General features: G+C 40.5%; 1 protein-coding gene across 3 annotated transcripts in view; it reads right to left on the bottom strand.

Annotated features, from left to right (window-relative positions):
- Positions 1 to 14,949: 14,949 nt before the first annotated feature.
- The window catches only part of IL6ST (interleukin 6 cytokine family signal transducer), a 62,147-nt gene continuing 53,510 nt past the window's right edge, over positions 14,950 to 23,586 (bottom strand). For all 3 annotated transcript variants that reach the window (XM_070476695.1, XM_020904166.2, XM_070476694.1), the window contains 2 exons: positions 20,730 to 20,811; positions 14,950 to 19,818 (listed from right to left, as the gene is read on the bottom strand). In XM_070476695.1, coding sequence (XP_070332796.1) covers positions 19,081 to 19,818; positions 20,730 to 20,811 — 820 coding nt within the window. In that variant the 3' untranslated portion in view covers positions 14,950 to 19,080. The remainder of the gene's footprint in view (positions 19,819 to 20,729; positions 20,812 to 23,586) is intronic.

A 23,586-nucleotide genomic window follows, 5' to 3' on the forward strand; every position in this document is an offset into this window, starting at 1 on the left:
AGATCATTCTATACTTTTTGAGATTGCATCCAAGTACTGCATTTTAGACTCTTTTGTTGACTACGAGGGCTACTCCATTTCTTCTAAGGGATGCTTGCCCACAGTAATAGATATAATGGTCATCTGAGTTAAATTTACCCATTCCAGTCCATTTTAGTTTGCTGATTCCTAAAATGCCGATGTTCACTCTTGCCATCTCCTGTTTGATCACTTCCAGTTTAGCTTGATTCATGGACATTACATTCCAGGTTCCTATGCAATATTGCTTTTTATGGCATTGGATCTTGCTTCCATCACCAGTCACATCCACAACTGGGTGTTGTCTTTGCTTTGGCTCCATCTCTTCATTCTTTCTGGAGTTATTTCTCCACTGATCTCCAGTAGCATATTGGGCACCTACTCACCTGGGGAGTTCATCTTTCAGTGTCTTATCTTTTTGCTTTTTCATACTGTTCATGGGGTTCTCAAGGCAAGAATACTGAAGTGGTTTGCCATTCCCTTCTCTAGTGGACCACATTTTGTCAGAACTCTCCACCATGACTCATCCATTTTGGGTGACCCTACATGGCGTGGCTCATAGTTTCATTAAGACAAGGCTGTTGTCCATGTGATCAGATTGGTTAGTTTTCTATGATTGTGGTTTTCATTCTGTCTGCCCTCTGATGGAGAAGGGTAAGAGACTCATGGAAACTTCCTGATGGCAGAGACTGACTGAGGGGGAAACTGGGTCTTGTTCTGATGGGCAGGGTCATGCTTGGTAAGTCTTTAATCCAATTTTCTGTTGATGGGCAGGGCTATGTTCCCTCCCTGTTGTTTGACCTGGGGCCAAACTATGGTGGAGGTAATGAAGATAATGGCGAGCTCCTTCAGAAGGTCCCATGAATGCTCTGCTGCACTCAGTGTCCCCAACTCTGATGCAGACCACTGCTGACCCACACCTCTGCCAGAGACTCCTGGACACTCACAGGCAAGTCTGGGTCAGTCTCTTGTGGGGTCACTTCTCCTTTCTCCTGGGTCCTAGTGCACACGAGCTTTTGTTTGTGCCCTCCAAGAGTCTGTTTCCCCAGTCCTGTGTCAGTTCTGGCAGTGCTATGAGTGGGGTTAATGGTGACCTCCTCCAAGAGGGCTTATGCCATACCCAGGTCTACTGCACCCAGAGCCCCTGCCCCTGCAGCAGTCCACTGCTGACCTGTACCTCCATAGGAGAAACTCAAATACAGTTCTGGCTCAGTCTATGTGGAGTCTCTGGGTCCTGGTGCAGATAAGGTTTTGTTTGAGCCCTCCGAACGTCTCTGGTGGGTATGGGGTTTGATTCTAAACATAATTTCACCCCTTCTACCATCTTGCTGGGGCTTCTCCTTTGCCTTTGGACATGGGGTATCTTTTTTTTGGTCAGATCTAACATTCTCCTGTCAATGGTCGTTCTTAGCAGTCCAAGATGGTGGAGTAGGACATGCGCTCATCTTCTCCTGTGAGAACTCCAAAATTACAGCTCGCATTCTGGTTTATTGATGCCAAAAACTCAGCCTCTGTGCACCAGTGCTGAATCCAATCTCAGAGACAGAGTTTTGGGTGAAGTTGAAAAGAACAGCTTTATTGCTTTGCCAGGCAAAGAGGGAGACAATGGGCTTCTGGCCTCAAAAACTGTGTGTCCCAACCTGGGAAGATTTGGTGAGTTTTATAGCAATAGTTCAAGGGTATGGCTGCTGACAAGATTATGGTGTGTGTACTCCTTTAATCCAGTCTTAGGTGATTTTCTCTGATATGAAAAATGCTGACATCTTTCACTGGGGGTGTGGGGTGGGGGGTAGTTCTATAAAGGGCTCAGAGATACTGTTATGTGTATTCCTTGTGCCAAGTCACTTCAGTCATATTTGACTCTTTGTGACTCTGTGGACTGTAGCCCACCAGTCTCCTCTGTTTGTGGGACGCTCCAGGCAAGAATCCTGGAGTGGGTTGCCATGCCTTCCTCCAGGGTTTCTTCACAACCCAGGAATCAAAACCACATCTCTAGTCTCCTGCATTGGCAGGCAGATTCTTTACCATTGAGCCACCTGGGAAGCCCCAGGCAAGCTGATATTGCCTCCCTTTTACAGAACTATTACTCTATTAACAGAGAAAGAAAAGTTAGGTGGTCCGTGGTGAGTCTGCAGTATTGCTGACAATGCTTTAAACATCCTCAGGAGCAGCTGGATGTGATAAAGAGTATGTGTTGTGATAAAGAGAATGTATTTTATTAAAGAGAATAAAATCTTTATTATGAAGTACAATTAATATTTCAGGACTCCGTTCAGTTCAGTTCAGTCACTCAATCGTGTCTAACTCTTTGCAACCCCATGAATCGCAGCACGCCAGGCCTCCCTGGCCATCACCAACTCTGGAGTTTACTCAAACTCATGCCCATTGGGTTGGTGATGCCATCCAGCCATCTCATCCTCTGTCGTCCCCTTCTCCTCCTGCCCCCAATCCCTCCCAGCATCAGGGTCTTTTCCAATGAGTCAACTCTTCACATGAGGTGGCCAAAGTATTGGAGTTTCAGCTTCAGCATCAGTCCTTCCAATGAATACCCAGGACTGATCTCCTTTAGGATGGACTGGTTGGATCTCCTTGCAGTCCAAGGGACTCTCAAGAGTCTTCTCCAACACCACAGTTCAAAAGCATCAATTCTTTGGTGCTCAGCTCTCTTCATAGTCCAACTCTCCAACATCCATACATGACCACTGGCAAAACCATAGCCTTGACCAGATGGACCTTTGTTGGCAAAGTAATGTCTCTGATTTTTAATATGCTATCTAGGTTGGTCATAATTTTCCTTCCAAGGAGTAAGCGTCTTTTAATTTCATGGCTGCAATCACCAGCTTCAGTGATTTTGGAGCCCCCCAAAATAAAGTCTGACACTGTTTTCACTGTTTCCCCATCTATTTCCCATGAAGTGATGGGACCAGATGCCATGATCTTAGTTTTCTTAATGTTGAGCTTTAAGCCAACTTTTTCACTCTCCTCTTTCACTTTCATCAAGAGGCTTTTTAGTTCCTCTTCACTTTCTGCCATAAGGGTGGTGTCATCTGCATATCTGAGGTTATTGATACTTCTCCCGGCAATCTTGATTCCAGCTTGTGCTTCTTCCAGCCCAGCGTTTCTCATGATGTCCTCTGCATATAAGTTAAATAAGCAGGGTGACAATATACAGGACTACTCAATGCTTTTCAGCTGTGACAGAAGTACTGTACACAGCAGAATGCCTGGGATCTGAGAGATGGCTGTGCGGGGTATTTCAAGCCAAAAATGTCTAAGTGCATGTGAATTACAATGTTTTAAAAAAATATTTTTTTTACATTTGGGTTTTGCAGAGGTATCTTTAATACTGCTGATATAAAATTTAAGAGAGAAAACATTATCTCTTTGTCCCCCAAGTGCCTCGCGTGCTCAGTTGAAACCGACTCTTGCAATCCCATAGACTGTAGTCCACCAGGCTCCTCTGTCCTGGATTTCCCAGGCAAGAATACTGGAGTGGGTTGCCATCTCCTTCTCCAGGAGATCCTCCTAATCCAGGGATCGAACCTGTGTCTCTGGTGTCTCCTGCTTTGGCAGGCAGATTTTTTTTTTTTTTTTAACCTCTGAGCAACCTGGGAAGCCTCAGGGCAGAGGGTGCCTTAGGTTAATTTCCTCAAAGAAAAGCCTGAGACTCCAGCTCAGGTGTAACAGATCTATTATTAGTGCATTCCCAGGAGACACTGGGAAATGTGTGAGGGAAGTTTGATGGGAAAGAGGAAGAAGCCGAGGAGGGTGGGATTTCAGACACGGTCCTGAGGAAAGCAGCCCTCACCTGACCCCACAGAGGACGCTGGAGGTAAGTGGCTGGGTCCCCAGTGTGTGTCCCCAGCCAAGACAAGGGGCCTGGGCCTTATGCTTTTAAAGCCCTTGGTCATTGCTACAGGCTTCCGCACTGGGTGTGCAACTTTCCAGGCACATCTGACTGTGTGAGGAGGCCAAGGACACCAGATGCCCACCTAAGAGGAGCCACAGGGACAAGGGCAGGAAGCAACGCTTGGGACCTTGGCCAATGGGGAGATACACCAGCATCCCTGCAGGGCGGTCACATTTAGCAACTAAAAATACAGAGCACGTGTTTATTTAACAAGAACCAGGGACAGGGCTTCCCAGGTGGCGATAGTGGTAAAGAACCCGCCTGCCAATGCAGGTAGATGTAAGAGACGTGGGTTCAATCCCTGGGTCAGGAAGATCCCCTGGAGGAGGGCATGGCAACCCACTCTAGTATTCTTATCTGGAGAATCCTATGGAAAGAGGAGACTGGAGGTCTACAATCCATGGGGTTGCAAAGAGTCAGACATGACTGAAGTGACTTAGCACACACCCAGGTTCTATGCTATGTGTGTTGGTCAAAGATTATGTCATTTTAATGTTCCCCTGGCAGCCTGGGTCGGTGAGGGGACACCCCCAATACTGAGGCTAGAGCTGAGTGTTTGGAGCAGGATCATTGCAGAGGATCTGTTTAGAGCCCACGCCTTGCTGCCTGCTCACCTGCGGCCTTGCCTGAGTTCCTTGGCCTCAGTTTCTTTATAAAAAAGTGGGTGGGGAGAATAGTATCACTGTATTTAATTAAGTGGAGATTAAATAAAGCGAGGATTATTCTGAGCTGAATTCACTATTTGGCATGTATTAAGTGCCCACTGAGTAAAAGATATGCTTATTACTTGCATTAAAAGATTTTTTAAAAATAGTATTTTGAATGTGAGACAGGAAAGGAAATGGTGATAGAAGTTTTGAGGAGTGAAGGAAAGGTAACAAATAGTTCTTGCAGTGGTGAAAGAATAATTTTATATTTGCAGTTGGTTGGACATCGTGCTGGTCCGCCCCAAAATATTTTGCAGAAGGAGGAGAGGCAGGCAAGTAGGTGTGTCCTGGGCATGGACCTCTGGACGAGGGTCAGGGAGGGAGAGGCCCTGGTAGGATCCTGGTGATCCTGGTGTCTGGTGTCTGGGAGGACGGCAACCCTGATAGAAAAAGTGGGTGGGGCGTGTGGGATGTTGAAATGGAGCTTTTCCAGTGGGAGTGTTGGAGCAAGTAGGCAGGGGAGGGGAGGCTGCTTGGCTGAAGGGAAGGAGAGGAGAGAAAGTGCTCTGGAGATTTTGAGGATGGTAAACCTGAGAGTCAGCTGGGTTGTCTGCTTCAGGCCTGTGGGGCCTGCCTCAACACTTTCTCCCGTCTACCTCTCATTCAGGATTCATCAGATGTTGGGAAACAATTACTGATACCTTTTTTCAGTTAAAAAATTGAAACAAAAACAAACCTGCATCACCTGTTGACTGAAAAAAGAAAACGAAAACTTAACCTAAAAGTTGGTCTTACTGAAGACAGTAGCCCAGGAGACCGGCTATCAGTTAGCTCTGAGGAACTGCTCCAGGAGGTAAAGAGGGAACCAGGATATACAGAAATTTTTGCCTCAAAAGCCAAAAAACACCTACATAGTTGAACATCAAAAGATTACTGTGAATCACAAAAACCAGACATCTCAAGTTAATGAATCTAAGGCTTTTCTATCTCTGCAATTCGAAAGTCTGGGCTTTTTGTAATCAGTCCTTCGGTATGCATCTTAACTATCTAGGGCCAGTATCCAGTTTTTCTGTTCTGAATTCCCCTCAGGTAGGGAGTGGCTGTAATTGCTGATGGCTTCATGGCCATTCTGTTTACTGAAATGACAGGTGACATTCTTACATTCTCAAGCCTGGCCTCTAGACCAGGTATTTCTTCAGCTTCAGTCTCCTCTTTTTATCATGCTGCATATGCACTTTTAAAGCCAAAATGCATATGTATTTTTAAAATCTCTCCAGTGCGTTCTCTTCCCACTTGATCTTCTCTCCTGTATTTGGTGAAGTACCTACAGTGCCCACTCCCTTTGCTATCTATATTCCCATAATACAGGGGATGTGGGTTCTATCCCTGGTTAGAGAACTAAGATCCCACATGCCTCGGAGCAACTAAGTCTGCATGCCACAATTGGGAAGTCTGTGCGCTGCAATGAAAGCCCCTGCATGACCCAACCAAGATCCCGTGCGACAACAAATACCTGATGCAGCCAAAAATAAATAAATAAAAATAAATGACTTTTTAAAAAGATACCTTGTGTGTGTGTTAGTCACTCAATCATGTCTGATTCTTAGTGACCTCATGGACTATAGCCCACCAGGCTTCTCTGTCCATGGAGTTCCCAGGCAAAAATCCTGGAGTGGGTTACTATTCCCTTCTCCAAGGGTTCTTCTCAACCCAGTGATCTAACCCATGTCTCCTGCATTTGCACGTAGATGCTTTTCTGACTACGTAAGCAACACCTCTGAAGTTTAAACATTCAAAGTGTTCACATCATTTTCTTCAAGATCTCATTGAGAAATCGGGGGATCATTCTCTATTTGGAGCTGTCTTATTGTTTAGCCTGGAGATAACTCAGAGCCTGGTGTGTGGCTTGGACTTACTTGCCTTTTCTGATGTGTTCTTTTTTAAGGCTAATCCTAAGCCTGTCTATTTCATTTTCCATTCCAGACAATGACCTCTGAGAGCAGGGCTGTCCTCTTTTTCTATTAGAACCCTCCTGACTGAGTTCTGCACTCCTGTTTCACTTCATTTGTTCATCTTCTCATTTTCTTTGTCTGCAAGGGTAAGACTGAATAAAATAGTCTGTAAAGATCCAACTGGCTTTCATTTTTTTCTTGAATTTTTGTGGAAGGGGCTTGGGGATGGAAATCAGCAGAAGCTTTCACATTGGAGGTGGAGAAGAGGACAAGTTCCTAACTTCCCATGGTGCTATGCAACTCTGGGTAAAACAAAATCTAAGACACATACTAAAAAGAAATTCACTAACAAATTAAAAAGTCTGTTCTGTCTATACTTTCATCCAGTTCTTTCTATAAATATGATTTTTCAAGCACCTATAAATACCAAATACTATGCTAGGTGCCAGGGACTTAGAGACAAGTAAGACAGGGACCCTGCCTTCAGGGGGTTCAGCTCCCTAGTCAGAGAGAGAGATAAACACTGGCATCAATCTGGTCTCAGGATGCAGGAGGCCCTTAACTCCATGGGGAAGGAGAGAGGAAGAGAATGGAAAAGGTCTCACCCAGGAGGATATGTGTGAGGCTTTTATTGGTGAGTAGGTAAGAATTTTCCAGTTGAGCTATTTCAAATCCTGAAAGATGATGCTGTGAAAGTGCTACACTCAATATGCCAGCAAATTTGGAAGACTCAGCAGTGGCCACAGGACTGGAAAAGGTCAGTTTTCATTCCAATCCCAAAGAAAGGCAATGCCAAAGAATGCTCAAACTATCGCACAATTGCACTCATCTCACACACTAGCAAAGTAATGCTCAAAATTCTCCCATCCAGGCTTCAGCAATATGTGAACCGTGAACTTCCAGATGTTCAAGCAGGTTTTAGAAAAGGCAGAAGAACCAGAGACCAAATTGTCAACATCTGCTGGATCATCAAAAAGGCAAGAGAGTTTCAGAAAAACATCTATTTCTGCTTTATTGACTATGCCAAAGCCTTTGACTGTGTGGGTCACAATAAACTGAGGAAAATTCTTCAAGAGATGGGAATACCAGACCACCTGACCTGCCTCTTGAGAACTCTATATGTAGGTCAGGAAGCAACAGTCAGAACTGGACATGGAACAACAGACTGGTTCCAAATAGGAAAAGGAGTATGTCAAGGCTGTATATTGTCACCCTGCTTACTTAACTTATATGCAGAGTACATCATGAGAAATGCTGGGCTGGAAGAAGCACAAGCTGGAATCAAGATTGCTGGGAGAAATATCAATAACCTCAGATATGCAGATGACACCACCCTTATGGCAGAAAATGAAGAACTAAAGAGCCTCTTGATAAATGTGAAAGAGGAGAGTGAAAAAGTTGGCATAAAGCTTAAAATTCAGAAAACTAAGATCATGGCATCTGGTCCTACTACTTCATGGCAAATAGATGGGGAAACAGTGGAAACAGCGCCAGACTTTATTTTGGGGGGCTCCAAAATCACTGCAGATGGTGACTGAAGCCATGAAATTAAAAGATACTTGCTTCTTGGAAGGAAAATTATGACTAACCAAGACAGTATATTAAAAAGCAGAGACATTACTTTGCCAACAAAGATCTGTCTAGTCAAGGCTATGGTTTTTCCAGTGGTCATGTATGGATGTGAGACTTGGACTATAAAGAAAGCTGAGCACCAAAGAATTGGTGCTTTTGAACTGTGGTGTTGGAAAAGACTCTTGAGAGTCCCTTGGACTGCAAGGAGATCCAACAGTCCATCCTAAAGGAAATCAGTCCTGAATATTCATTGGAAGGACTGAAGTTGAAGCTGAAACTTCAATACTTTGGCTACCTGATGTGAAAAGCAGAGTCATTGGAAAAGACCCTGATGCTGGGAAAGATTGAAGGCGGGAGAAGGGGACGACAGAGGATGAGATGGTTGGATGGCATCAGTGACTCAATGGACATGAGTTTGAGTGGACTCTGGGAGTTGGTGATGAACTAAGAATTTTCCAGCTGAGCTATGGATTGTGGCCAGGAGACCATTTTAGAAGAAACCATATGCATGGGCCGGGAGATTGGAAGAAACACAATATGGTCTGGTAACTAGTGAGTGTATACCTGGAGAGGAGGCTGTCTGAGGCTGGAAAAACAGGATCAGAAGTTGAAGCCTGGAAAGCGCAAGTTGACGTTTTGGTTGAGTAGCAGGAGCTCAGTGGGCCCTTCCTGCTGCCAATGCTGCCCTCTAGTGGATTAGCTGGAGTTGGGCAGGCACAGCTGGAAAACCACTTTGAAAAAAGGCCTCTGAAGAGGTCAGGCTGGGAGGTGGGTACCTGCGCTTAGCGGCAGACACGTGAAGTTCATGGCAGAACTAACCAGGAGAGGAGGGGTGTGATCTGAGCACTGTGGAAAAATGCCCTCCCCTGGGTCTTTTTGTCACTGGCTGCAGTTGTCAGGCTCCACCGTTAAGAGTTGTGTGGGTTTTTTTTTTTGTTTTTTTTAATAATGAAACTGCATGGGCTTCGCTGGTGGCTCAGATGGTAAAGAATCTACCTGCAATGTGGGAGACTTGGTTTTGATCCCTGGGTTGAGAAGACCTCCTAGAGGAGGGCATGGCAACCCACTCCAGTATTCTTGCGTGGAGACTCCTTGTGAACAGACGAGCCTGGCGGGCTACAGTCCACGCGGTAACAGAGTCGGACATGGCTGAGAGACTGGAATGCACACACACTCCCTGCACACACAGTGAGATGCGGAAGCTGTGTTAACAGGCATTGTGCCTGGGAAAGAGGGACCCCGGTACTTCTCTCTTAGGTCTTTCTACATGTGGCTGGAGCAAGTGCATGTGCTGAGGGTGATCTCCACAGGGCAGCCGTGAGCAGTGGTGTGAAGTGAGATCTTAATTCCCTGACCAGGAATTGAACTGAGGCAGCCTGGACATGAAAACCACAACCAGAGAAAGTGAACCAAAGTGATCACATGGATCACAGGCTTGTGTAGCTCAGTGAAGCTGTGGGCCATGCCATGCAGGGCCACCCAAGATGGATGGGTCATGGTGGAGAGTTCTGACAAAACGTGGTCCACTGGAGGAGGGAATGGCAAGTGACTTCAGCATCCTTGCCTTGAGAACCCCATGAATAGTGCTAGGTTTCTCAGGTGGCACTAGTGTTAAAGAACCCACCTTGCCAATTCAGGAGACTTAAGAGAACGCAGGTTGGGGACTTAAGAGGATCTGTGGGTCGGGAAGATCCACTGGAGAAGGAAATGGCAGCCCACTCCAATATTCTTGCCTGGGCTCTTCCACAGGGTCGCACAGAGTCAGACACAACTGAAGTGACTTAGCACAGTACAGCTCATCCTTGCCCCAAGAACCCCATGAATAGTAGGAAAAAGCAAAAAGATTTGACACCAGAAGATGAGCTCCCCCAGCTTGGTAGTTGTCCAATATGCTACTGGGGAAGAGCAGAGAGACAGTTCCAGAAAGAATGAAGAGGCTGGTCGAAAGCAGAAATGACACCCAGTTGCGGATGTGTCTGGTGGTGAAAGTAAATTCCAGTGCTGTACAGAACAATACTGCATAGGAACCTAGAAAGTCAGGTCCATGAATCAAGGTAAATTGGAGGTCTTCAAGCAGGAGATGGTAAGAGTGAACATCAACAATGTAGGAATCAGCAAGCTCAAATGGACTGGAATGTGTGAATTTAATTCAGATGGCCATTATATCTACTACTGTGGGCAAGAATCCCTTAGAAGAAATGGAATAGCCCTCGTAGTCAATAAGAGTCTGAAATGCAGTACTTGGGTGCAGTCTCAAAAATGACAGAATGATCTCGGTTCATTTCCAAGGCAAACCATTCAACGTCACAGTAATCCAAGTCTATGCTCCAACCACTAATGCTAAAGAAACTGAACAGTTCTATGAAGACCTCTAAGACCTTCTAGAACTAACACCAAAAAAAAAAGATGTCCTTTTTATCATAGGGGATTGGAATGCAAAAGTAGGAAGTCAAGAGATACCTGGAGTAATAGGTAAGTTTGGCCTTGGAGTACAAAGTGAGGCAGGTAACGACTAACAGAGTTTTGCCAAGACAACACACGGTCATAGCAAACATGCTTTTCCAACAACACAAGAGAAGACTCTACACATGGACATCGGCAGATGGTCAATGCTGAAATCAGATTGATTATATTCTTTGCAGTCAAAGATGGAGAAGTTCTATGCAGCCAGCAAAAACAAGACCTGGAGCTGACTGCGGCTCTAATTATGAGCTCCTTATTACAAAATTCAGGCTTAAATTGAATTAAGTAGTGTAAACCACTAGGCCATTCAGGTCTGACCTAAATCAAATCCTTTATCATTATTCAGTGGAGGTGATAAATAGATTAAGGGATTAGACCTGGTAGACAGAATGCCTGAAGAACTACAGACAGAGGCTCATAACATAGTACGGGAGGCAGTACCAAAACCATCCCAAAGAAATACAAGAAGGCAAAACGATTGTCTGAAGAGGCCTTTGTCTGAGAAGGTAAATAGCTGAGAAAAGAAGAGAAGTGAAAGGCAAAGGAGAAAGGTAAATATATACCCAACTGAATGCAGAGTTCCAGAGAACAGTCAAGAGAGATAAGAAAGCCTTCTTAAGTGAACAACGCAAAGAAAGAGGAAAATGGTAGAATGGGAAGGACTAGAGATCTCTTTAAGAAAACTAGAGATACCAAGGAACATTTCACGCAAAGACGTGCACAATAAAGGACAGGAATAGCAAGGACCTAGCAGAAGCAGAAAATATTAAGAAGAGGTGGCAAGAATTCACAGGACTGTACCAAAAAGGTCTTCATGACCTGGATAACTATGATGGTGTGGTCAGTCACCTAGAGTCAGATAACCTGGAGTGTGAAGTCAAGTGGGCATTATGAAGCTTTACTATGAACAAGGGATTCCCTGGTGGCTCAGTTCGTAATGAATCCGCCTGCAATGCAGAATACCTAGGTTCGATCCCTTGGTTGGGAACATCCCCACTCCAGTATTCTTGCCTAGAGAATCCCCATGGATAGAGGAGCCTGGTGGGCTACAGTCCACGGAGTCGCGAAGAGTCGGACACGACTGAGCAACAAAGCAGCTAGTGGAGGTCATGGAATTCCAGCTGAGCTATTTAAATCCTAAAAGATGATGCTGTTAAAGCGCTGCACTCAAAATGTCAGAAATTTGGAAAACTCAGCAGTGGCCACAGGATTGGAAAAGGACAGTTTTCATTCCAATCCCAAAGAAAGGCAATGCCAAAGAATGTTCAAACTACCACACAATTGCACTAGTTTCACATGCTAGCAAGGTAATGCTCAAAATCTTTCAAGCTAGAGTTCAACAGTATGTGAACCAAGAACTTCCAGATGGAAGTTCTGGACTTAGAAAAGGCAGAGGAACAAGAGACCAAGTTGGCAATATCTGATGGATCATAGGAAAAGCAAGGGAATCCCAGAAAAACATCTACTTCTGCTTCATTGACTACACTGAAGTCTTTGTGTGGATCACAACAAACTGAGGAAAAGAAGAGATGGGAATACCACTGTGGACAGTGACTGCAGTCAAGAAATTCAGACACTTGCGCCTTGAAAGAAAAGGTATGACAAACCTAGACAGCATATTCAAAAGCACAGACATCACTTTACCAACAAAAGTTCACATAATTGGAACTATGGTTTTTCCAGTAGTCACGTAGGGATGTGAGAGTTGGATTCTAAAGAAGGCTGAGCGCTCGAGTTGATGCTTTCAAACTGTGGTGCTGGAGAAGACTCTTGAGTGTCCCTTGGACTGCAAGGAGATCAAACCAGTCAATCCTGAAGGAAATCAATGCTGAATATTCATTGGAAGGACTGATGCTAAAGCTGAAGGTCCAATACTTTGGCCACCTGATGTGAAGAGTCAACACATTGGAAATGACTCTGATGCTGGGAAAGATTGACGGCAAGAGGAGAAGGGGGTGACAGGATGAGATGGTTGTGTTAGGTAGTTAGAACAGGAAAAAGGAGTCCAAAATAGTGGTGTCTAAAAGACAGGCAAAGAAAGCAGAAAAGCCCTCGAAAAGCAAACAAAGGAAAAATCCACAGACAGGAGTGAGAACGTCAGATGAAACAAACAGGCCCCCTTCCTGGCTAGCCCTAATTTGCATAGTGTGGGCGAGGGCGGGGAAGGGGGAGGAGAAAAAAACCTATAAAAATTGGGGAGCCAAGATAGGTTGAGACCTCTCCTTTCGGGTCGGCCTGCCCTCATGCCTCAAGAGTGAACTATCCTTTGTTTATTGAATAAAACTCTGAGGTGTAACTGAGCTGTCACACTGCTCCACCATTTCAAATCTTCATTAAGGCAAGACAGAACTGAGGGAATTATACACTATTCCAACAGTTGGATGGTATCACTGACTCAATGGATCTAAGTTTGAGCAAACTCTGGGAGATAGTAAAGGACAGAGAAGCCTGGTGTGCTGTGGTCCATGACACTGTAAAGAGTTGGACACGACTTAGAGATTGAATAGCAACAAAGCCTGGATGAAAACCAGGAATCCTAGCCATCAGACCAACAAAAGCTAGAGGCCAGAAGCTAGTTTTCCCTGGATCCTTGCCCCAGTGAAAAATGCATTTATCACGGAGGCAAAACTGTAAATGCAGGTATTATACAAAGTCTATTTTTAGAAACATAGCACAACAAGTGGGAGAGCACACAGAGAAATTAAGACAGGTGAAGCAGAGACGTACAGCCAGAGAGAAAGGACGTGGGGGTCCCCTCTGGTGAGGAGGGGCACAGAAGAGTCTCTCAGTCCTGTCTGACTCTCTGCAACCCCATGGACTTGCAGCCCGCCAGGCTCCTCTGTCCATGGGGATTCTCCAGGCAAGAACACTGGAGTGGGTTGCCACGCCCTCCTCCAGGGGCTTTTCCCAACCCAGGGACTGAACCCAGGTCTCCTGCATTGCAGGTGAATTATTTATTGTCTGAGCCCCCAGGAAAGCCCATTGACCTGGAGTCACTATATGCTTCCCTTTGCTTCTCCACTTCCTTCTCTATCTCAGGCCTCCTTGCCTCCTTCTCTTCTATACTCTGTTGAGTAGCCAGAGCATGTTTAACTAGACTTAAACATGGAAAAGACCCTAATGCTGAGAAAGACTGATGGCAGAAGGGGGTGACAAAGGATGAGATGGTTGGATGGCATCACTGACTCAATGGACTTGAGTTTGAGCAAACTCTAGGAGATAGTGAAGGACAGGGAAGCCTGGTGTGCTGCAGTCCATGGGGTTGCAGAGTTGGAAATGACTTAGTGACTCAACACCAATGAAATACGTATGTGGGCTTCCCAGGGGGCTCAGTGGTTAAAGAACCCACCAGCATGCAGGAGTCATGGGTTCGATCTCTGGGTCAGGAAGATCCCCTGGAAAAGGGAATGGTTACCCACTCTAGTATTCTCGCCTGGAGAATCCCCATGGACAGAGGAACCTGACAGGCTACAGTCCACAGGGTTGCAAAGAGTTGGACATGACTGAGCACACATGCAATGCAAACATGTATATAAGAGCACAGTTTGTACTGTTCTTGTTTACATTTTGAGAGCGTTGAAGGAAGGTTTTATATTAAAAAGAATAAAATTTAAACCAGAAGTTAAAATTGTTTGTCTCTGGGCCAGGAAAACTGAATGCCTTTTTGGCAGTAGGATGGATTGGACCCATAATATAAATTAGAATAAGATAAGAAGTATTACAAAAAAGTCATGCTGTAACAGCCTGTAAGAGACCTAACCAAAGATTTACACAAACACATAGCCCAAGGCTGAGATGCTATTTCTATAACCTTTAGTATATATGTGAAAGGATGAAGTTAACTTGTGTGTGGATTTTTCACTCCCTGCATATTTAGATAAAATCACAATGTGAGGTTATACAAATCTAGTAGTTCAGATTTCCTTCCAGGTGGAAGTAGTACTTTTACACACTACACTTAACAAGCTCAGGGGAGTGGTGGTGGGATGCTACGGATCAATCGGCTTCACGCCTCACTGTGACAAACTCCAGGAGGGTGTGGATACAGACAGGCCACAAGGCAGCAAAGCACCTCTGTACTTTTCACTGGCAACCAGTTGAAAAATATCCAATGAGAGGTAAGATGCTGGGATTCTAGAAATCATGTTGTAAATCCAAAAAACTCATAAATTTGCCATCTCCAAGTCTATTCTATATTTATTAAGGCTGAGGTAGGGTACTGATTTTCTTCTAAAGCCTGATCCATTATGTTAAATGAGGAATTAAGAAACCACAGAACCCTCCAAAAGCACCAAGCTTACACAAAGCCTCAATAGCAATAATAATAAACACCGTTACCTTAAATATTATGGGTAATGACATCAAATGGTAGAGACCACACCCAGAAAAAAATTGAGTAAGAATTTATTACATTTACTTAAAGGATTAGAGCTGATACATAACAGAACATTTAGTTACGTCAACATAAAAACAATAGCTGTGGTTACGATTCGCACATGCAATTCATTCTGCAAAGGTAAAAATACACACACTACTCTTTCTAGACAAGCCTTCTATATGAAGTTAGATTAGGTCAAGGTAAAAGAGCAAGTGAACTTGAAAGGATTGCACTTATAATTAAATGGGACATAGCCAGGGTATAAAGAGGAGACATACCTAATGCTAACAACTGTATTGCAGTACTAGCAAATTGCACACTTATTTTTAGAGTATACTATTCAACATACACATATACTAAGACTAAAGAAATTTCAAATATCCACCTTTAAATTATCCCTTTATTTCTGACATATCACATTTTGATATTCATGTAATAGCATTTGAAATATGTAGTTATCATTGTCAAAGCTTATGTTTAAGGGATAAAAGGTCTGTAACATCTACCACCATTGGCCTCAAATGCACTTTCATCATGGTCTATCAAGTATAAAGAAGAACTGGGTAATGAAGTTAAACTAGCCTGCTTTAACTACAAAAAGCCTTTAAAAATTTAGAAACAAATATGTAACAAAAGAGCTCATCCAGAGCCACCTTTTCGTTTTTAATGCAATGTATATTAGAATATCATGTGAGTACACATACAAGTAGAATATACAATGAAAAAAAAATAGATTAACTCCAAAGATCAGTCAGTATTTGGATTTGGAAAGTTTTGACTTGCACCTAAATTCTGCTTATAAATAGCCTGAAAGGAACTGCTATCAAGGACCAGTCTAAAGAACTAGGCTGTGAAGTTTGTTAGTTTAAAATTTCTTAAACCTAAATATCTTGCCATTGTATGGCTTCATATTCTTTTAGTTTACAAAAAAAGTGCAAAAATTTTTTTAAAGTAATCTTAGAGGGCAATAGAATCTAACACAACCTACAACAAAGTTATCCCAATATTTTTAATTAATTGAACTTTTAAGTTTTACGTAGCTTATTATGTTGACATTTTACCCATTTCAACAAACATAAGTGTAAGGTATAGAAATTTGTTCTTGACACCAGAGGAGGAGATTGCTGTGGAATATAATGGAATAGAGGAAGAGCTTTCCTACTTGATTTACAGTTAGTCAATACATGCCAGTTAACAGAAATATTTTATGGAATGCTACTATATAATTATTCTACTTCTAAATTTATGTCATGATTATTTAACTATTTAACTATGTGACCAGAAAAAAGACATCTTTTTAAAACTTGTTTGATTGCTATTTATAGAGCTATTTTAGATGTTTCACTTTAAATGTGAATTTTCATAAATAAATGTTTTCACAATAAACTAGGGTCACTAGATGACTTCACATGTTAAAAAAAAAAGATCTCTCATCAAAGAAAAAGGCTGAAGTTAAACAACTAGATGAAGAACACACGTGAACACAAAACATGGGAATGACTCTGCTTCTTCCCTTGTTTCTACTCACGTGTTGGGTCTATTTCCCAGTGATGAATGATCCATGTTAAAAAAAGAATTAAACTGTAAGGTTTTAGTAGGTTTGAAGTCTGACAGTTTTCCAAGAATTATTTAGCATCGTGCCTTTATGAAGGATGACGGTAAGATACCAAAGACACCAGTAATGAATAATCAAATTACAGTAATAACAAAGGTAACATATGCTTATTATTTTCAAACTTACAAGAGGGTAACTGCATCAAATTTCTGGATACTGGATATTTAATGAGTACTAAACCCACTATCTTAAATATAGTCTAACTTTGATATAAATTAACCTAATTTCTCTGCTGACCTAAAGTATAATTCACATGTATCAAAACAGATTATTCTATGACATGCTTTATGAAAGTAATCTTGTACTTAAGTTTCATGACTGCTTTTCTCTTTTGGGGCAAAGATGTATACTATATAAATATTTCCTGAATGAATTTTTGCACAGTATCCAAACATCCATTTAATATACCTAAAGTGCTTTTGTGGTTAGAGGGCATTTGCTCACTGCACCATGTTGTATGTAAAGTTTCAACATACAAATCTACTTATAATGATGTCTTTTCTTAAATAACTATTTGTTCTCATTCCTTTAGATCATGAGTTCACATTTTATAACTGCCCTCCCCCCATGTACAATCATTACATTAAAATGTTCTTCACAACACTGCTATGTGTCAGGAGGAAGGTCAGAGCTAAACATGGTTAAAACAACATGACTACTTATTTTGAGGAAATGAAAAAAAATGTAGTAGATATAAATTTGTTGACATTTAGCAAGACCAATCCTTTCCTGATATGGACCAGCCTTTGATGGTCAACTTAAATGGTGGTGATGCTATTACCTTGTCGAGTGTGAGTTTGGGGTCTGTCCCTACTTTTCCTCATTTCCTTCTAATTCTGACAGTCTACCAATCTCATGTTGGTTTTGCCTAAATAACTGGATATATCAGAATAAAACATCTGCTCTGTCTCACAAAGACCATATATGTGAAAGAACTCTGTGAAGTGTTAGGCAAGAATACAAAGGATAAAGCATAACAAGAAGTCTACTGTGAAAAATACTGATGAGAGTAATGAGTAGACTTACATCTCAACTGTAAATGTGCACTAAATTTTCTCAACCTTTTATTCTTCAATAACCTCTGCAAATATTTTAAGTGGGCCTGGTTTCTGTATCTTAAATATGACAGAAAAACAAACTTACTTGAGAGCAGTAGTCAATACACGATCTATTTCTTCTTACTTACTCAGCCCCTGGCTTTAGCCCTGCCTCCTTGTCAAAGGTGGTGGGTAGAGGATAACATGAATGTGAAAGTGAGTATAGAACTAAACTCTGCAGGCTCAACTCACTTTTCCCCTGAAGAAGAGAACATGTGGGATGAGGTTTAAAATATTCCTAAATCATCATGTAGAATTAAATTCCACCTACCTCAGAACTGGCAGACATTAAATACTATCTCTTCATTAAGTGCCTCTACAATAAGGATATTTGCTAACTGTGATACTTACTAGGGGTCAATGTGCACATTTTAGGGGTGGTATTTTGTTTTGGTGAGTATTGCCCAAGTCCTATAACTTATTAGTCTGCTTCAGATACCTACTAGGAAAAACAAACAAACTCAATCTTGGCCTACTGAAAAACAAAGCGTATTAAGTCAAAACACATTTTAAGGTGAAGATATAGTGTATAAAGTGCTTAATCAACCAAATTCTCTGACGTCTTAAAAAGGGTCAATGAAGTTTATATATAGGTATAGAAAAGTGTTAATAATCTAAGCCTTTATATTAATGGCAAAGAATGTATTAAATGTTTGAGATAGTTTGTCATATTCATTCCTAGCTCTTATCCAGACACTCTGCTGAGTGTGTGAAGTGTATCTTCAAAGGTTGTCAATAACAACAGAAAGCAAATTTTTGAAAATTTACTGAATTATTGATTGTCTAATATTTAAAAATTAATATTTTTAGTTTGCCGTGTTAAAACAGAATTCCTTTTCTCCAGTAACTGGCAGTGTCACTAGCAATGGAAGAGGACTAATATCTTACATGTTGGTATGATTATAAATGACCCCAATTTTTTCTGGCAGACAAAAGCCGGGCTCATATAAGCTGTATCATCTGGATTCTTTTTAAATTATGTTGTCAGCTAAAGTAGAGGGTCTAAGACTTTGTTCCTCTAATTTTTGTTAACTCTCTCCCTAAGATCTGATATTCAATGACTATTCTCATTAAAATCAGTATAGCTGTTTATGACTAGCTTTAATTTAAATACCCTCTGTTTTCTAGACAGCAAAACAAAAAGTTTCACTTTATAAATTTTAGACAAACTTTGTTTTTTTCTTCAGTGCAAACATCCTGAAACAGCACAAAGTCATTCAGCTATTCAGAGGATGAAGTCAGTTTATGTAGTGCTTAAAGTTGAATCCCAGATATACTGGGATGGAAAAAGCCCACGTGGCAGGACAGTACATTCTTGTCCTTAAGGGCAAATGATCATCTTCAGCAAGTGAAGATCTGAAATCACAGATAAAGTATTTTTAGCTTTACTTTACAGGTACTTCCGAAGCTATCACCGGGGCTGGTCTTTCACTGAGGCATGTAGCCGCCTCGTCTCACAGTCTGTGGTAAATAACTTTTAGGCATTCCTTCATCAACCACAGCCTCCATCCCAACTGTTTCAAATCTCTCTACTTGTCCCTCAATGCCTGGACCAAAAGCATCCACTGCAGGAACTTCCTGAAACATTTTCATTTTCCCAGATCCATAGGGCTGTGAAATATGATCTGAAATCTGCTGCTGTTTAAGTCTAACAAAATCTTCTTCATTGACTGAGGAAACTTGCTGTGACCTTTCAAAATGCGAAATATCTGGACTGGTTTCATGCTGACTGCAGTTTTGCTTGAAATACCGCTGCCTGGGCAGAATGCCATCACTGCCATCTACATTATCTACCAGCTGTAAATCTTCTGGCCGTTCCTCGGAGTCAAGCAATGGCTGGGTGGACTCAGATCTTGAGAAGACTTGGACTGACGGTACCTGGTGTCTGTAGCCACTGTGTACCACCGTGGAATACTGGACAGTGCTTGAAGTGTTCTGTGCAGATTCATTTTCATCACTGCTAGAAATGCTTGGCCTAGAAGACGACATGCACGAAGACCCTCCAATACCACTACTGTGTCCTTCAGTATTAACTTTTTCTTTCTTGAATAGGTCCAAAGATTTTAGATCCTCTGGGAAAGGCTTTTTGTCATTTGCTTCTATTTCCACAACACTTACATCAGTGAAATTGCCATCTGGATACATTTGATCTTTTGAATTAAAATGCTAAGAAAGACAGAAAATGAATTATTACCTATGGTACACATTCATTTAGAAAATCTGAAATAATTATGTATAACATATTAGTTAGAGTCACAAAATGCATCTCGGAAACTTCTCGGTAACTTAATAGTGCAGATAATCTGTATCACTAAGTCACTGCTAACTACTTGAATCATGGATTTTGTGAAATTTGTTTAAAAGGTAAGAATTAGACTGTATTTCCTCAGAATTCCAAATCAATATTGTTGGGGTGTTACATTTTTATAAACTAACCAACTCAATGGACATAAATTTGAGCAAACTCCAGGAGACAGCGAAGGACAGGGAAGCCTGGTGTGCGGCAGTCCATGGGATCGCGAAGAGTCGGATACAACTTAGGGACTGAATAATAGTAACAAAAGTCTAGAAGTAAAATTTCATATTTCATGCCTAGTCTAGGCAGCCTAGGATTAACTGGATAGAAAAATGAAGAAAACATTAAGAAAAATCAAACTCAAGTTTCATAGGTTATGAAGGACTGTCAGAAGTAAAAAACAGAAATAATCTTCCCTTTAAGAAAATTTAAGAAATTTATTATAGGCTTCCAGAAGTCATTTAATCATATTAAAATCATAGATTTTAAGTTTGATTTTAATATACAATCTAAAATGCTTATCTTACAACAGAATTATCACATAGCTGTATTAAAACACTAGGCTTTCAACTTACAAGTTCAGTCAAATATTTTTAATGTATACTAAATAGAATTAGGAATATAAAGACAAATATGCTATGGTGATAATAAACTCCTAGAATATGCAAGTACTATTTTTAATTTTGACTAAAATTCTAATTTATGTACTATTTTCATAAACTCTACAAATATATCCTAATATGTTCGTGTATTCTAAGTAGTCAGAAACATTTTATCTTACCCTTGGAGGTGTGTGAGGTGACCATTGGGCAATATGACTCTTTGAAGGATCTGGAACATTAGGCCAGATGTGTTTTTTAATTCTGGAGAGGAAAGAAATACTGCATATGGAGAACCACTTGTAATAAACGTGATCATCTAAATCTTAAGAATAAAACCAATTAAACAAAAAATACCTACTGTACTCCAAAGCTAACAAAAACATCATTTTTCTTGTAACCATAGAATAAAATGCTATTTTAAAATGCATAAGGATCTGAATCTTTATCCTTAAAGAAAAACTGTTTGTTTATAAGACTAAAGCTGGTAATCAGTATTCAATTTTTTAAATCTCTGAAATCAAATTCTGCAATAAAAATCACTTAAAAACTTTAGCCAGGGGTACAAAACATCGTGGCACACCTTCTCCACAAAACAAAAACCCCAAAATGTTCAATTTCCAACTAAAATAATTCAGACGATAAATTATCACACTGGTACAAGATAAAATAATATGATTTTTCACAAGGAAGAAAAGGCTAACATAAAAATAATTAATTCAAGATATCCATCATCAAAAACCTATTTAAATATGTTTAACATAGTCCCTAGCACAACATTAGAGGTTCACAAGGGTATGTGAGTACACAGGAAATGAGTCATCTTGAGAATAAGTTCAAACAAAAAATAAAGATGGGTAGTAAGATCCTAACAGATTGTCCAGGAGGAACAACTATGAAATCTGGACATAATAGAAAAAGCAATAGAGTTAACAACCTAAATAAATTGACCAACCAAAAAAAACAAAAAAGGAATTCCTTGAAAGACACCAATTATTGAAACAGACTGGAAAAGAAAACTTCAATAGCCCTATACTTACAAGAAATTCAATTTGTAATTAAAAATCTCCCTACAAAGAAAAGAGCAGCCCCAGACAGCTTCACTTGTGAATTCCATTAGATATTTAAAGAGGAAATAATACAAACCCTATACAAACTCTCTCAGAAAATTGAGGTAATATGTACTGATTAACTTTAAGGGGGCATTCATTTTATGAGATAATCAGTATTATCCTGAATCCAAAATTAAACAATGACACCACAAAAAAAGGACAAATCAATACCACTTCTTAACATAAAAACATAAAAATTGTTAACACACCGAATCCAGCAAATTCCAAGGAATGCAAGATATAACATCTGAAAATCAATGATAAAATTCACCTTGCTTATGAAAGGAAAAAAAAAAATCATAAGCTCATCTCAACAGATGCAGAAAAAGCATTTGACAGAATTCAATACCCATTCATGACAAAAACTCTTAGCAAAACAGAAATATAAGAACTTCCTCAACTTAAAGCTAATATAATATGCAACAGTGTTTAAAAAAAAATATGCAATCGTGTTAAGAGTGAATGCTCTCTCCCCTAAGATTAGGAAGAATGGAAAGATGCTGGCTCTTAACACTTCTATTCAACAGTGTACTTACTGAAGGTCTTAGCCAGTAGAATAAGAAAAATAACTTAAAGTATAAAGACTGGAATAACCAGCTTTACTTGCAGGCAGCATGACTGTATACGCAGAAAGTCCTATGGAATCTAAAAAGTGACTACAATAAATTAATTTATCAAGATCTCAGTATATAAGATCAATATGCTTAAAAGGATCAATTTTCAATACACCAGAAATGAACAACTAGAAAATAAAAATGTTTAAATTCCGTTTATAATAGCATAAAAAAAAACATTTAGGAAGGAATAAATTTAACATAGCCTGAAGACTACGAAACTCTGCGAAAGGAAACAAGAAATGTACCCTGTTCATGTACTGAAAGATACACGTGACTCATGAACAAGTGAATTCAAGTTCACACTGCACTTTCTCCTAAACTGATGTATAGATTCAATAAAATTCCACTAAAAATTCTAACAGATTTTTAAGGGAAATTTACACAGTGACAATTTTATATGAAAAGGCAAAGAATCTAGAAAAAATAATTTTGAAAAAAAAAAAGAAAAAACTGGAAGAATCTGCCACCCGGTCTTATTGTAGAGCTACAATAAATCAAGACCATGTGGTATCAGCACCAATAGACATACATAACAAAGGAACAGGATTAAGAGTCCACAAATAGATCTGGACTTATACGAATAATTGATTTTGGTAAAGGTTGAAGGCAATTCAACAGGAAAAGACAGTCTTTTTAATAAATAATGCTGGAATGGTTAGCTTTGATCCTGACTTCACACCATGCACAGAAATTTATTCTAAAGAGATCACAGCACAGGGTTAAAATCATTAAATTTCTAGAGGAAAATACAGGAGAACATATTTGTGACACTTGATTAAGCAAAAATTTCATAAAAAGGACATAACATCAACAACCACTAAAAAATAAAAACCCTAACAAAATGGATTTGATCAAAATTAAACACTTTTGCTTTTCTGAAGTCACAGTTAAGAAACCAAAAAGGCAAGCCACAGTCCAGAATTTGCAAAACATATGTGACAAAAAATTTGTAACAAGATATATAAAGAACTCTTAAAGTCCAATATTAACAAATCACCCAATTTAAAAATGAGCAGAAGATTTCAAGATATATCACAAAAGAAGATGTAAGGTAGCACATGAAAGTATCTATTACTAGTCCTCAGGGAAACAGAAGTTACAATCACACTGAGATAGCACTATAAACCCCTGAGAAAGAATGGCTAAAATTAAAAACCTTGACAGTACCAAGAACTGGGGATCATATCGAGCAAATGGAACTTTTCATATTGCTGGTGGGAATACAAGATGATATGGCCACTTTGAAAAACAATTTGACAGTTTCTTATAAAGTTAAATATGCATCCAGCAATCCTGGATTATATGATCCA

The sequence above is a fragment of the Odocoileus virginianus genome, chromosome 14 (genome assembly GCF_023699985.2).
Source record: "Odocoileus virginianus isolate 20LAN1187 ecotype Illinois chromosome 14, Ovbor_1.2, whole genome shotgun sequence".
Classification (NCBI taxonomy): Eukaryota; Metazoa; Chordata; class Mammalia; order Artiodactyla; family Cervidae; genus Odocoileus; species Odocoileus virginianus.